This window comes from Amblyomma americanum, chromosome 7, assembly GCF_052857255.1.
Source record: "Amblyomma americanum isolate KBUSLIRL-KWMA chromosome 7, ASM5285725v1, whole genome shotgun sequence".
In the NCBI taxonomy this organism is placed as follows: Eukaryota; Metazoa; Arthropoda; class Arachnida; order Ixodida; family Ixodidae; genus Amblyomma; species Amblyomma americanum.
Window position 1 is genome coordinate 21302878 of NC_135503.1, and position 14702 is coordinate 21317579.

Genomic DNA, 14702 nt, shown 5'->3' on the forward strand with positions numbered 1-14702 from the left:
AGGAGGGCAACATTGGGTAGCTGTATTGGTTTTTGAGTCTGCCTGTGTGCGCGTCAGTAGCGTGTTTTTCGCGGTGTACGCTGCCGTGAATTCAAAGCTCTGCAAGACACTTCTCGTGGATATCAAGATTCCAGCGCTAGTTCGGCTTTTAATGAGGTGCGTATGCATTAGTTACAACCGCGGTCTGCGGTTGTTATTCATTTTGCGCTGTGGCGCTGCGTAACGGCCGTGGCCACGCGAACAAAGGAATTTGAATCGCGCCGTATGATGGAATGCGGTAGAGAGTTTTAATATTGTAGGCACGATTTCTTGATAGGAGTCTTTAAACTTTGTAACCTTTGCTTTCTACTGTGCCGCTATCTTTAATCCTCAAGTGGCAAGTAGTGCACCGGAGGCTAAGCATAGAAGACTTGGTCAAGTTCACACTCGCAGCCTATCTGCAGTCCCAATTTTCCGTCAGTAGTGCCTCCTAGATACGTTTTGTCGACCCCATTTTGTATTTCGCATAGGAGAATCAAAGTGACGCTCGGTTCGGTGGCATGCAAGATGCTAAGCTTGCACCGAGACTTGCTTCTTTCTTGGGACGCGCGAGCTACAGCTCGGCAGTTCCCCCGTTGGCATTGCGCTATAGCGGCGTCCCCCCCCCCCCCCCCCCCTCCACGCGGATACGCGTCCATACAAAGTCTTGCTATGGCGCTTTAAGATTTGGGCACACCTCTGCTAGACGCTAGAACGCTCTACTTTCGATTCCAACGCGACTATCGTCCCGACGGCGGTCGCCGGTAACACACGCCGCCTCGGAGGTCGATAGCCGGTGTAATCGGCTGGCCCAGGTATGTTACAAGCTTAAAAGTCGTATCAAGGGGCTATATCGACGCGTATTCGCGTATCAGATCGTGCAACGCCAAGCATGCCGAGCCACACGCGCTACCGGCGACCGTAGCTTGCGCATAGTCGCATTGGAGTTGAACACAGACTGGACAGGGCTTTTTCCAGGCTCATTTTCCTGCCAGAGCTTTCGGACCGTTCTTCCAAACATACGATGCCATCACCAGGAGAGACCAGCTGTGCGTTCACGTGGTATTGGAGTTGTTTCTTCTTTTTAATGCACCAAGGAATTTACATGCATGCATCAGTGGCATGTCACTGCTGTAGAGTGGGAAGTAGAAATTTTTTGAACAAGTGAAGCGGTGTTTTGCCCTTGACAGCAATTTTTTTATTTTGCAAACTGCAGTGTGCTTTTTTATTTTTCAGGCGCCCCAGGTTTGGAGAGACTGCACCAATGGGCCGGAGCTCACAATCTTGCAATCCACCTCTATTTGCAGTCAAAGTTTTGGTGATGTTCAATTATGCGTTCGTGCTCTCATTGTGTATTAAATTTTGTATACATGAAACTGCTGCCTAGCTCTCCGTTCCTGGAACTTCTGAGCTCTGGAGGGACAAGGAAGATTGCTTTCCGTACCCTCCAGAAATCTGAACCAGTAGACACAATGAGACCCACACACCATTAAAACTACAAAACAATTAGGAAACCAATAGCCTATCAGATTATTGAAAGCTGTGGGTGTGTCAGCGTAATGGTCTTATATGCCTATTGGTATATACCAATACACTACCTGGCCAATAAGACCAATATTCCAGCAAGCCTATAAGACCAGCCCACTGACACACCCATAGCTGCCAATATACTGATAGGCTATTGGTTTCCTATGGTTGTTTTTTTTTTTTTGCTACGGCCCCAATGAAGCTGATCACGGTAGCAGATCGCGGATCGCGCTGTGCTGTAACAAAATAAGGGAGGCTATCCTATAACTCTTCAAGCCGCCGCGGTGGCTCAGTGCTTATGGCGCTCGGCTGCTGAACCGAAAGACGCGGGTTCGATCCCGACCGCGACGGTCGAATTCCGATGGAGGCTAAATTCTAGAGCCCCGTGTACTGTGCGATGTCAGTGCACGTTAAAGAACCCCAGGTGGTCGAAATTTCCGGAGCCCTTCACTACGGCGTCTCTCATAGCATGAGTCGCTTTGTGACGCTAAACCCCCCTAAACCAAACCTATAACTCTGTTAGAGAGGTTGGGCATAGAGTGACATGCGTTCCGCTACCGTGGTCCGCTTACGTGGGGACCCAGCTGCGCGTGCGTAGTCGCGGGAGTGCGGCCTTCGGATCAATCTGCGCGTGCGCAGTTGGCGTCTGGAGGAACCGGTTCGCGGTAGCGGGTCACGCTATGCTAAACGTATTTTGTTCGTCTCGAACTAAAGCGCTCAGTTGGACACCGGATATACTAAACGTTTTTTTTTCTCTACTTCAGCTGGGAAAACGCGTTAGAGGCACACCGCAATAGATGGCCCGGTGCTGACTTGAGTACATACGCGTAGTCGAACCTCCGACATTGTGATCATTAGCAGAACGGCATAGCCAATGAACTGCATCATGAGAACGGCATAGCCAATGAACTACATCATGAGAACGGCATAGCCAATGAACTACGTCATGAGAATCGCATAGCCAATGAACTACATCATGAGAACGGCATAGCCAATGAACTACATCATGAGAACGGCATAGCCAATGAACTACATCATGAGAACGGCATAGCCAATGAACTACATCATGAGAACGGCATAGCCAATGAACTACAGTAGCGGATATTTGAAGGCAGCGGCAGCATATCCATGGGGCTTACCTGTAGAACTTCGCGAACTCTGCGACGCCCGTCTGGCCGCCGATGCTCGCGACGAGTTGTTCGTCTTTCACGGACCAGTGCAGGGTGGAAAACATGTCCTTCGCTGCTTCGCCGGTCAGGGTATCGGCGGCACTGTGGGCAACGCCGACGGCGTAGCGCTCGACCGTCCAGCGTCGGCACACGTGCCGGTAGAAGCTGCGGCACGGGTCCACGCCTTTGTCCATGAGCGAGTCGAGGAAACTGCGCGCCCGGCGGCAGTCGCTGCTCGAACAGTGCAGGAACTTGCTGCTGCTGTTCGGAGACAGCGTGAATGCCAGTGCGATGCCGAAGACGAGGACTGAGCACACAATGGCGCACAGTGCGATGGCTACGAGCACGTTTTTGTCGGTGCCCGTCGAGTCCCGCGCCGTCTCCCGCGGGAGGTAGTGCATGGTGGTGTCGCCGACTGCATTGTGAAAGGTATCGACACCGCGCGAGGGCAATAGACGGCATGAGTGCTCGTCTTCATCGACCTGGCTGAAAATGATGCGTGGGCGTATCGTTTGTTTTTGAAGCGAAAAGCTTCACTACGCTAGGTAAAAGAGTCGTCGTGTAGGCCGGAGAACGACCTTGAACGACCTTCAGCCCAATCACGTAAGCCGTGTATGACCATATGTGGTACAGTTATGGTGTCGAACCTCTGACTTTTGACATTGGGTGACCTTTGGGTCGACCTTTGACCTTAAGAACATCCGATGGGGCGGGGCGAAGCCACGTGATGACATCCGATGGGGGTGTCGTAAGATCATGTGATACCACGTCATAGCCACGTGGTCGTGTGGGTCGTACATGGAACGGCTGTCGCGAGCGTGTAGCGGAGCTGCCGTGGACGGACCTTAGACGCTTAGCAAGCTGTCTTGCTTTTCACTGAATTCCAGGGTTAGCCAAGTTAATCCAGTGCCAATTTTTGTTTATGTAATGTTTAGATCGGTTGCCTGATCACGACAGCCGAAAGTGGTGCCGATCCAGTGCTCGAAAGTGTCCGACGCAGCTTATATAAATTATGGCATTTTGTTGTTGCGAAAGTGCACAAGGGAGTACAGAGGCGTGGACGCGGTTTGTCTCCGCATTGGATTCATATATAATGCCGCTCTACTGGTAAACACTGATTTCGCGTCTATAAGGTGTAGTGTTGCTATCAAGAACAACTGTGCGACAATGCGAACACGGGCAGATAGCACATCAATAGTAGTCACTTCCTCACATTGGCTGAACATCGAGCAGCGCGGCATTTTTTTTTAATAACTTGTAAACGATTTGTAATTCTCTGTAGGGTGGCAATAAATGATTTACTGGCCTCTGGCGTATGCGTGATTGTTTGGTTTATAACTTGCCAGTATCTTTAATATACCTGAATTCGGGGATAATTAACTATTTGCGACTGTTTGTAAACTCGAATGCTTCGTATCTTCTTTCAACGTTCGCCTTCGGATGGTCGTGCTAGGCGCGCTGTCGCTCAGTGGTTGTGGCGCTCGGCTGCTGACCCGAAAGACGCGGGTTCGATCCCGGTCGCGGCGGTCACATTTCGATGGAGGCGAAATGCTAGAGGCACGTGTGTTGTGCGATGTCAGAGCGCGTTAAAGAACCTCAGGTGGTCGAAATTATCCAGAGCCCTCCACTACGGCGGCCGTCAGCCTGAGTCGCTTTAGGATGCTAGACCTCATAAAATCAAATCCGAACGGTCGTGCAGTGCTTTGGTAAGTTTGCTCACGGGATGCAGGATTGCAAAGTTCGGTGGTAAAATATGACATTCCTTGAGACGGTTCAGCCAGGTTCTGCCCAACTTAGTTATTTTCATTTTTGCTGAGTTATTCTTCGTCAGGCGTCTCTCTCTCTCTCATCCCCTGCAATTGGACCGGGGGAGAGCGACAGCTGACAGGTGACAAGTGGAGAGAGTCCAATCCCCCTAAACACAACATGGCAGGTGGAGGCATAACACAGACACCGACGACGGACAGTTTTCACCTTCATGGCCCTCCTAATGCTAATGCACTAAAACATTTGCTGGTCAAGTTAGTGATGTGATTTAAAGTCTGCTAAGGAAGGCCAAGATCCGTCGTGCATCGAGGACCTCCTTGGCCCTTTCGTATCCGAGTCTGTGCTGAGCAATGCGATATTCCACTGTTCTTGATTTGTGAGGTAACGTCCCTGAGGTGGTGGGTCCTAGGGACGTTCGCATAAAATGTGATTGATCGGCGTAGTTTACATAGGACGGAGTATGTCGCCCGGAATATGGCCGTGTATAGCGCCGGATTGAGGAGTGATCCTATTTAGAGTTGCCTCCATGGGATTTCTTGGCGTTTAGTAAGAAATTTGTGCCCCGGGTCTAGCGGGTCCGAGCTAAACGGTAGGATTTCTAGATATGAAACCATGCGATCTCTCGTAGTCCTCAGCGAAGGGGAAGATGCTGCCCTTTTGCCCGGGCCGCTCTGCTTATCATCGGGCTGTATTGTGGGCAGCCTCGCCCGGGGAGGAAGGGATTGTGCGCGCGTGCTTATATCAATTGGACAGGACGTGCGTGCTGCCGGGGTAAGCGCTTAAGAAAAGAAGGGACACCCGCCCGTTGGCGCAGTTTCATAGATTGATTTGGAGTCACAGAGAATAAGCGTTCCCGTTGTTGATGTTATGACCAGTCCGATGGCTGCTTCCTCTGCTCTTCCGAAGCGGCAGCAACCAGCGGCATGTTTTGTTACTGCAAGCACGAAGGCATTTTGGTTTGTTACTGATATTCGCTGCGTCAACAAGGACCGCGTCCACTCTCCCAGGTCTTCCATCTGTCCTTTATGAGTTCCTTGTGTTGTTCATGGCGCAGGTTCTTGGGGATAGGGTTGATTCTCGTTTCACCATGAAGGTATGAGATTTCGAGTTTGTCCGCCGGGTCGTTTCGTGCCCTGTGTGGAGGGTGTTCGCGATGTGCCGCCCCGTCGGTGTTTGGGTGAGACGGTCGTATTGAGCCTTGAGGTGTGCCTCTATTAGCTCCCCTAGGGTGTTGTGCATTACGGTTGTTAGAAGCTTTTCTGCGGGCTCTGGGATGGGGAGGCCACGGGCCGTCTTGGGGGCGGTTCTGATTAGGAGGTCAATTGGTTACTTTTATGCTTAGCTGAGGCGTGGCTAGGGTATGGTGTATAGGATCTGACTGATTGCAAACGACTGGACTAGGTCAAGTAGATCGGCTTAATTATTTTATGCCATTGTGTTTGTTGGCTATGTAGCCCAAGTAGATCGGCTTCTTTCATGCCATGGTGTTTGTTGGCGATGCGTTTGATCAACCTGGTGGCCTGTGCTACGCACGCGTTGTTTGTTTTAGGTTTCTGTGTCATATAGTCGTTCTTCTGGGTTTGGAGGCCTAGTACCCGTAGGGTCCGGACCTAGGGTATCGGTTGCCAACTGGTACGCAGTTATATGTTAAGGTGTCCATCTATGCCAGGTTTGCCTCTGATAAAAAGCAGTTCTGCGGAATGATCAAAGGCAGGAAAGTGCAGCAGTACTCTATCGCACACTTATGTCTCTGCAAGTAACTGGGCGATATCTGCGTTCCAAGCAAGGAGCGACGCATGGCAGACGTGCGCAGGCGTTGATCCCGCCTGTCTGACTACTACCGAGACCATTAATACACTTCATTCTTTAACGCTCGAAGTCTGCCTACTTCAGAGCTTCCTTCCGTTCGTGAGCAGAAGGATACTAGGTGAATTACCCATAGGAACTTGCATGTGAAATAAAGCTTAAAATATGCATCTCTTGCTTATAAAAATGGTCTGTACAAAGTATACAGACTCTACAGGCTCTATTTCCTTCTCATAGATATTTATTTTTGTCTAACCATAGTCTATAGACTCTTTATAGACAAATGTCTCAAAAAGTGTATTGCCATAAATCTATAGATTGTCTAAATACTGTCTATAGGATTTGTATGCCTACAGACTATACTTTACGATTTGCCTATTGATAGTCTACAGGCTTTATAGAAAAGGGATGCTTGCTTCCACCAGTGATAATGTGTACGAAATCGCAGGGCCGGTGCTTCGTAGTTAGCGTGGCTAGACAAAAGCGACGCAAGCAATTATGGCGCCCAGTTATGTGAAAAACACAAATATTAAGCTTGTGTGTTAGCTTTCAGATCATGAACTTTTGTCTGTTCTGGAATATTTCGGCAGCAGCCTACTGCGATGGATGTACTGTTCTTAAATCCTTTGCCGTTATTCCAATGACCCAGTGCATTGCTCTTGTCTGAATCAGACGTCCCACTGCAGGCGGCAACGCATTCATTGGTAAAGATCGAAAAGCCCTGTTTATAGCGGCCATTTTTATTATCGTAGGATGAATGCAACGAGTGTGCAGTCTTTCGATATTTCTAACTGACATATAATGAGTGCAACTTGCAGCGGACTGACGATTTCCGCCTGGATAGAGCCGGGACGTCCCCTTCCTGCGAAGTGATGAAGTCCGAAGCCTGGTCCCTAGGTGGTCGCAGTAGGTTTGGAGACTGAAACGAAACAAGGTTTTAGAAGACGTGATATGTACCAGCATAGGTCCGGCCAGAGGGTACACGGGCATTTAATGCGCTGGGAACTGCATTTATTATGCACTGAACGAAACCACGTAGGGAAGCACTTGATGATTCAGTGTAGGGCTACCTTCAACGCACGCTGGGAGTCTCAGTACTACCGAAAGACTCTAGCTTGCAAGAAATAATAATAATTAATAAAAATAATTGTTTTTTTAGGGAAAGGAAATGGCGCAGTATCTGTCTCATATATCGTTGGACACCTGAACCGCGCCGTAAGGAAAGGGATAAAGGAGGGAGTGAAAGAAGAAAGGGAGAGAGGTGACGTAGTGGAGGGTTCCGGAATAATTTCGGCCACCTGGGGATCTTTAACGTGCGCTGACATCGCACAGCACACGGGCGCCTTAGCGTTTTTCCTCCTTAAAAACGCAGCCGCCGGGGTCGGGTTTGAACCCGGGAACTCCGGATCAGTAGTCGAGCGCCCTAACCACTGAGCCACCGCGGAGGGTTGCAAGAAAAAAAAATAATAATTGGTTTTTGGGGAAAGGAAATGGCGCAGTATCTGTCTCATATATCTTTGGACACCTGAACCGCGCCGTAAGGGAAGGGATAAAGGAGGGAGTGAAAGAAGAAAGAATGAGGTCCCGTAGTGGAGGGCTCCGGAATAATTTCGACCACCTGGGCATCTTTAACGTGCACTGACATCGCACAGCACACGGGCGCCTTAGCGTTTTTCCTCCATAAGAACGCGGCCGCCGCGGTCGGGTTCGAACCCGGGAACTCCGGATCAGTAGTCGAGCGCCCTAACCACTGAGCCACCGCGGCGGGGCACAAGAAAAATCGCAGGATTGCATTTAAGTCTGCTTATAAGAGCAAATGCGAAAGCCTTTCCCTCTCCTTTTTTCTTCATTTTTCATTTCCTTTAATTTACTGTTGTTTCCTTTTTCTCTTTTCTTTTTGTTTTTATTTTTATTTGGTCTCGTTTTTATTCTGTTTTTGTTCGTTTTTATTTTTATTCCGTGTTTTATATTTCATTACATACATGTTACTTAGAACCGTTGCTTAATAAACTTTTACATTTTTGTTTTAACACACAAGTTATGATTGACAGTTCGTGCCGACGACTTGCGTCTACATCTTCCGTCTACAGCTTCCGCCTACAACATCCGTCCACGCCACTCATGAGCCAAGAAAGGCTTTCGCCTTAAAAGCGCTGAGAAGACGACGCTTTCATGGAGAAGCTCTTGAAATCTGATGTTCCGTATACATGCTTAAACTGCTCAAGCAAATAGCAGGGAAAGGTTTTAGTCGACCGTATCGAGGTTGTATTTCCGGGGCGAGTCGAAAGTCATCGAAGAACGTTACCGATACCAGTATTTTTAATCGCTGCGGTTTAAATACCTCGAATATAGTAGAGCACATCTCATGGCCAGTTTCTGAAAATGGTGATAAAAGTAGGTAGCCATCTACTGACGGAGCTCTATTTCTCCGCTGTTCTTAACTAAGCTCACTTTTCTGAATGTAGCAAATATCGCGGCTCGAACCTTTAATAAAATTAGCGGCGGCTTAGCTCTGCTATGCCTAGTATACGTAGCGAAAGCTGCCGCAACAAGCATGGCTCCTCCTCTTCCATTGGTAGCAACTGACGGCCGAGTGCATCGTTTCCCGTAATCATTCGACCCCACGCGCATGCCCAGTAAGGCGCATAGCTAGGTGTGGCGTCAAAGCGCAGAGGGGGAGGTGGCGAGGCGGCGGAGTCAGCGGTGGTCGCGGCGGCGGCGTAGCTGTGACGTCACGCGCGGCGCACCTGCGGCGAAACTCGTTTGCGCAGTAGGAGCAGATGGCCAAGACGGGTGAAATCGCTCCGGCTAGCGTAGTGTAGCTTTCGCTACAATGGTTTGTATTGTAAGGCCAGTTTGTTCTAGCGTCGAGCCGCGCATGCTTTCTCATATTTTAAATATACGAGGAAACTGAATTCTGCCCTGCTCTGGCTGCTTCCAGCTTACTTTGTAAACACTTACCCTAGTTAGCGCCGCAAACACGCGCACTATTAACGGCGACACACTGCTCGCAGGGCTCCGACCAGACAGCTCCACGCCTTGAGCAGCGGGCTGAGCTTTGCTCTCGGACAGGGTGCCCTCGTTCTTCGAGCTCGAGGAATACGCATTCGACGGGATCTCGGCACTCTCCCCGACCTCCACCGGCGTTGGGTTCTCGTCCTTCGAGTGCGAGGAATGTGTCATCCAGGGCATCAGAGATCTCCCTTCGATGTTTGCGGGCTCTCGGCTCTCGTCCTTCGAGTCCGAAGAATGTGCCTTCCATGGCACCGGGGCTTTCTCTTCGACGTCCCCGGGCTTTGGACTCTCGTCCATCGAGTACGAGGGATATGCCTTCCATGGCGTCTGAGCTTTCGCTTGGACGCCTGTGGGCATTGAGCTCCTATCCTTGGTGTCTGACGAGTTCGCTTTTGATGCGGCTGTTCCTCTTGGCACCGTAGATGGTGCCGTGTGCCGATGTGCTGCAAAGAAGAACGCGTGACCACCAGACTACCAAGGTATACTAGTACCGCAGTTAGCTTTTCCTAATGTCAAGGAGCCAGCTATAGGTGGCTCCAAATCTCTATGAAAAGAAACTTTGGTTACGGACATAACAGCCATAGAGCGTGACATCGCATCACAGAACCAGAAGACCATAGTTGCAAAGATGTGAGCGTAAGACGGTGTGAGCGCAATTTGCAGGAACCGTAACCTGCCGCATTCCCCTTGAGAGCATACCTTGCATGTATTGTAATTCACGGTATACAGTCCGCGTCCAATGTATAGTCCGCAGAGCTCATTATTGGCTGAAAAAAAAATTATTAGATTGTCTGCAGCCGGTAAATAGCCCACATACGGTGTATAAGTCTACCCTTCCAAAATTTTGTTTATACAGGCTGTTAACTGTCCATAGAATACTGTCTATAAAGTATATAGTCTTTATAGACTCTATAGACTCTATAGACTATAGACTCTATAAAATCTATACAGTATTTCATGGACTCTCTACAGACAAACCAATATGCAAGTTTACAGGCAATACAAATATAGGCAATCTGTATATTTATAGCCATACAATTTTAGTAGACTTTTGTCTATAGATAGTCTATATACTATGAATAGACAAAACGAAGTATGTATAGGAAGGCAATATAGTCTGTAAGAAGTCTATAGGCTGTCTATAGATCATTTTTATAAGTCTACACTCTGCACATAGAATCGCGTTCGGCATTTAATGCTATATTCGGTGATATATAAATAGAAAATGCTGTACAGTCTGCGCTTAGTTCGCAAAGCCCTAAATTTTAGAGCGCAGCTCTTAGGCGACCGTTTCTGCGTTCTGCGTCGTCGGCTTAACCGGTTGTCTAAGTAGCAGAAGGAAACGCCACCTGTAGGAAGGTGGCTGCCACCATAGAGTTTCTTACTATTAACTAGAGGGAAAGCTGGCGCCACGCCTATGGGAGTTTGCATGGAGCATCCTCGAGACCACTTCAGCCACCATTAGGGCGCTCTAAGTAAAATGGTGCGGAGAGCTACCGACTGCAGAACTACAACTTTTGACCAAGAAACAATGAAAAAACAAACGTTGTTCGATAATCAAGAATGTCTTATCATTCAATATTCTGTCTATAAATTGCAACAAACGAGCAGAAAAGTATGTAAATGCAAATCTTGCTCAAAATAAGCGATGGCTTGCTCTCCTATTGGCCAAGCATTGCAGACCTCAAAAGCCAATATTTCGTGCTTAACAGGCTCATTTTTAAAAAGAACTATGTTCTTGAAAAAAAAATGTCGGTTCAAGATTTTAAAAGGTTTTTCCACAGCATTTCGGGAAACAAAAACCTTTTATTGGCGTCGTGTACTGTTGCGTTTTCGCTACTATGGCTTTTGCGCACTACTTTTACGCGGATGTCGTCTGCGCGCGGAGCGCGCCGTGGATACGGAATGGGACATCTCAGTAAGGCCACTCTGTGTTCCTGAAGAAAACCTACTGTCCCAAACCAAGTAACTCATCGCCCCGTGATGCTCTGCGCGCCCATGGAGGTCAAGGTGCAGCGCAGCCAGCTTTCCCTCTAGTTAATAGTAAGAAACTATATGGCTGCCACAGGAAGATCTCGGACTGCCAGCGGTAGCAGGTGGCGTGTGAAGAGCTGCGCTCTAACTTCGCATTACCGGCTACCGTAATCGTCTGTCATTTTTTCACTTTAAGCACGTGTAGCCCGCGGGGAGTATGCCGATTATACGGTGCTCGGAATCCATGTCGATCCTAGAGAGGGCGCTTTCGGTGCGTGGGCGCATTAAAGTCTGTCGGAACATTAAAGATGTACTGACAGACTAACAGTTTGTATAGATGCAGATATCGCAGCATGTTGTCAGCTTTTCCTTAAGCTCTCGGCTTAGGGATAGTGCAAGCAAAATAAACACATCAGCACTAGAGACGAGTAGCAGGTGACTCGCAGCACACCAAGACGGTACACTTAAGCTCTGCCTTAAGGGTGTGACGAGATAGCGTTGACGGGTTAGCGCCCATATGCATGGAATTGGTCATTCTCGACTTTACCTTCAAAGATACCTTGGAAGTCCTCATGCCACTGCTGGCGCAGTGGTACAGTTGTTAAGTGACGCGCAATTTCCTGCGATGGCAGGTGCTGCCATCGGTGGAGCTTCTGAGACCCAGGCTTCTTTCGCCAGCAACCTCTCGCGAACACTCATTAATTTAACTGCCACCTGCCACGGTGGGCAATTTGTTCACAATCCAGTGGTCAGGTTCTGATGACGCTACAAGTTCACGTGACTTATTACCTAGTTGACCTAGTTGTCTGGTCACGTGACAAGGTCCAGCCGCTTCACTTCGCAAGGCAAGACGTCAGTTCCGAAACAAGCTGGCGACACTTGTGACTCTATTTCCACGTGCACGGATACAAATATTTTGTGCGACACCCCACGGTTCCTTCTAATTTACGGGACACAAACGGTTACTGCCCGCCGGGTTAGTAAGGTCCTCTACCAATACTGAAATCAAAATGCTTATCTTTCCTCCTTTTTGACTCACAGCTATAGCTCCTGCTGCGGAGAACGTGAATGGCAAAAGAGAAGACGTTAAAAAAAAAATGAGCGGTGGAACAACCTCAACCTCCCCGTGAGGAGAGAGAGGTGCTGTAGTGGAGGACTCCGGAATAATTTCAACCACCTGGGAATCTTTAGCCTGCACTGACATCGCACAGCACACGGGCGCCTTTTTCGTTTCGCCTCCACCGAAATGCGGCCGCCGCGGTCGGGTTCGAACCCGGGTACTCCGGCTCGGTAGCCAAGCGCGGCAACCACTGAGCCACCGCGGCGGGTGGTGAAGTGAACAGATACCTACGTGCTGGCGAGGTGTCGGGTGAATCGGTCGATGGCGAGAGGCTCTGGGACGCCGGCATCGGTAAGAAAGCGCAGGCAGGAGCGGGCGCGAGCGACTGCGAGGAGTCAGCCTGGAGCGGCGAGCTGCTGAGCTTGGAGTCCTCTCGCCGCTTGCCACTCTTGTGTCGAGGCTGCTGCGCCTGTTGTTTGCGGTGACCCTTGTTGTCCCTGGTGACGTGGGGCCTGCTTTGCGCCCTCGGCATGGCCGCCTTGGCGCTGGGCGACAGGGGGTCGGCTTGACGAGGTTGCTGCTGCTCAGCCATGGCGGAACGGAGTGCTTCTTCTGCTTCCTCTTCTTCTCACGCGCAAGGCACGCGCTCAAGCAGGGACATTTCCTCAGGAATACTGGTGCGAGCGCATCAAAATGAGAAGAAAAAAAAAAGAGGAGGAAAAATTGTTTTTAATAAACCTACGTTGGCCTACATGGAGAAACTGTAGAGGTGAAAGGGTGAAGAAAGTTCAGGTTACATCCTGCCAAGCAGGCCGGTGTCGGAGTCTGACCGGGAGTGTAGCACCGTGGCTGCGCCGTCGTCCACTCTTCTAGCGAACCGACTGCGCGGCCTCTGTGTGGTCCGCATGGCCCCAAACCTACACACTCAGGTGCCGAATGACTGGCAGTGCTTCGGTGTCGTACGTCCAGCACGCAATTGGCTCTATAGAGCAACTTGGTTGGTTGGTTGGCCTCAACTAAAGATGACACATACCCAGTACGGTGGAGTAGCCACATGCGGTTAGTTGCTGGAAACAGGAGCGTTTAGAGGGGGGAAAAGGACTAGTAATAGGGTATAGGCTGACAGATTGGACGACGCAACGACAGGGGACCTCTCCGTGGCTATAGTTGTTGCGACTGGAGGAAGAATGCAAAGGAAAGTGCCCGGGCCTGCCCACTGGCTCAAGCTGAGCCGCAATTGCTGCCATGTGCAGACACTAAGAGAGTTGAAAGAGATGTGCGAGGAAAGAGTGAAAGAAGGAGCGGGCGTCGCAACAACCGCGCCATCTGAAGAGATGACGACGGTTTAGCAACAGATACCCCCGGTGATAAGGAGCCCTCGCCACATTGCGAGAGCCCCTAGGTCCCAGCCCCGTAAGGCCAGGAAGCCACCCTCTCTCCGTGGTTAGTCCCGCGCGTCCCGCGTATACAAACGCGCCACCACAGGCAAAAAAAAAAAAATTAGAGTGAAATTTCTACTCGATGCAGAACTCCATTTTCGATTTTTATTCTCCAAAAGTTACTAATTAATAAAGCCTTATCAGCTAACTTTTCCGATGCTGGCTTCAGTAATAAGCTTTCAATTCTTAAGTCGTAGATCGTCTTTGCGAGCAAATAGCTGAAATGTTCACTCACGGCTCCAAATAGCATCAGCAACTGCGGTCACAAAAGCAAAAGAGTGACGGCGGCAGGCCTGCAGCTGCGCCGGGGGGAAGTCGTGTCAGCGCTGTTGGTGCCGCGAGTTCCGGCCGATCCGGAATCTAGCCTGCAGCACGGAGCAGCCCAGGCTGTGCGTGCAGTCAGAAAGACCTAAGAGAGGTGCACGTCTGTGGAACATCTACCCTGCCAGCAAAACAACTCACTGCATGTTGTTCCTTTTATGTTATTCCTGCTTCTTTAGAGATCATCGTCGGTAAAAAGCCGCGACCACCCCGACCCTGCCTACACATGCTCGCTTACAGTTCAGTGCTGTTAGTTGGATGCTTACGCGTGGCATCGTAACGCGGCTGATGAAGGTTTTTCATGAAATTCTTTCTTCTTGAGAAATACGACATTCCAAGCGTTCATTTCAGTGTAACATGCTTTTATTCTAGTTCTAGTGATTATGGCTACACAGTGAAAAGAAAACTTATTGCTGACCCCTCATGCAGTTCATATCCACTGCCGTCGCCAGCGTTTTAAACTATAGTGGTTGTTAGTTATTGGAGGCCACGAGTGTTACGACCGTTAGCTTTACCTTTCAGAATCCGCTCACTGCTTCTTTTGTGGCGTCGCCGCGTTGTGCGAATTTGTACATACCTGCGTTTAGATCAGTAATGAGAAAATTA

At 49.6% G+C, this 14702-nt stretch overlaps 1 protein-coding gene across 1 annotated transcript; it reads right to left on the reverse strand.

Moving 5' to 3' along the window:
* Nucleotides 1-7051: 7051 nt before the first annotated feature.
* On the reverse strand, nt 7052-9739 carry LOC144096985 (uncharacterized). Its single transcript, XM_077629791.1, has 2 exons — nt 9249-9739; nt 7052-7206 (listed from the first exon to the last, which is right to left on the reverse strand). Exons 1-2 carry the CDS (start codon nt 9657-9659, stop codon nt 7075-7077), a joined length of 543 nt encoding a protein of 180 aa, XP_077485917.1. The 5' UTR covers nt 9660-9739; the 3' UTR covers nt 7052-7074.
* Between the last annotated feature and the right edge of the window lie 4963 nt (nt 9740-14702).

What these genes read in the sequence shown, in the direction of transcription:
- LOC144096985 (XM_077629791.1), bottom strand. Translation starts at nt 9,659, where the DNA reads ATGCCCACAGGCGTCCAAGCGAAAGCTCAGACGCCATGGAAGGCATAT. An exon ending in TGTTTGCGGCGCTAACTAGG is followed by an intron (nt 7,207 to 9,248) that starts GTAAGTGTTTAC and finishes GTTTCGTTTCAG; the next exon opens with TCTCCAAACCTACTGCGACC.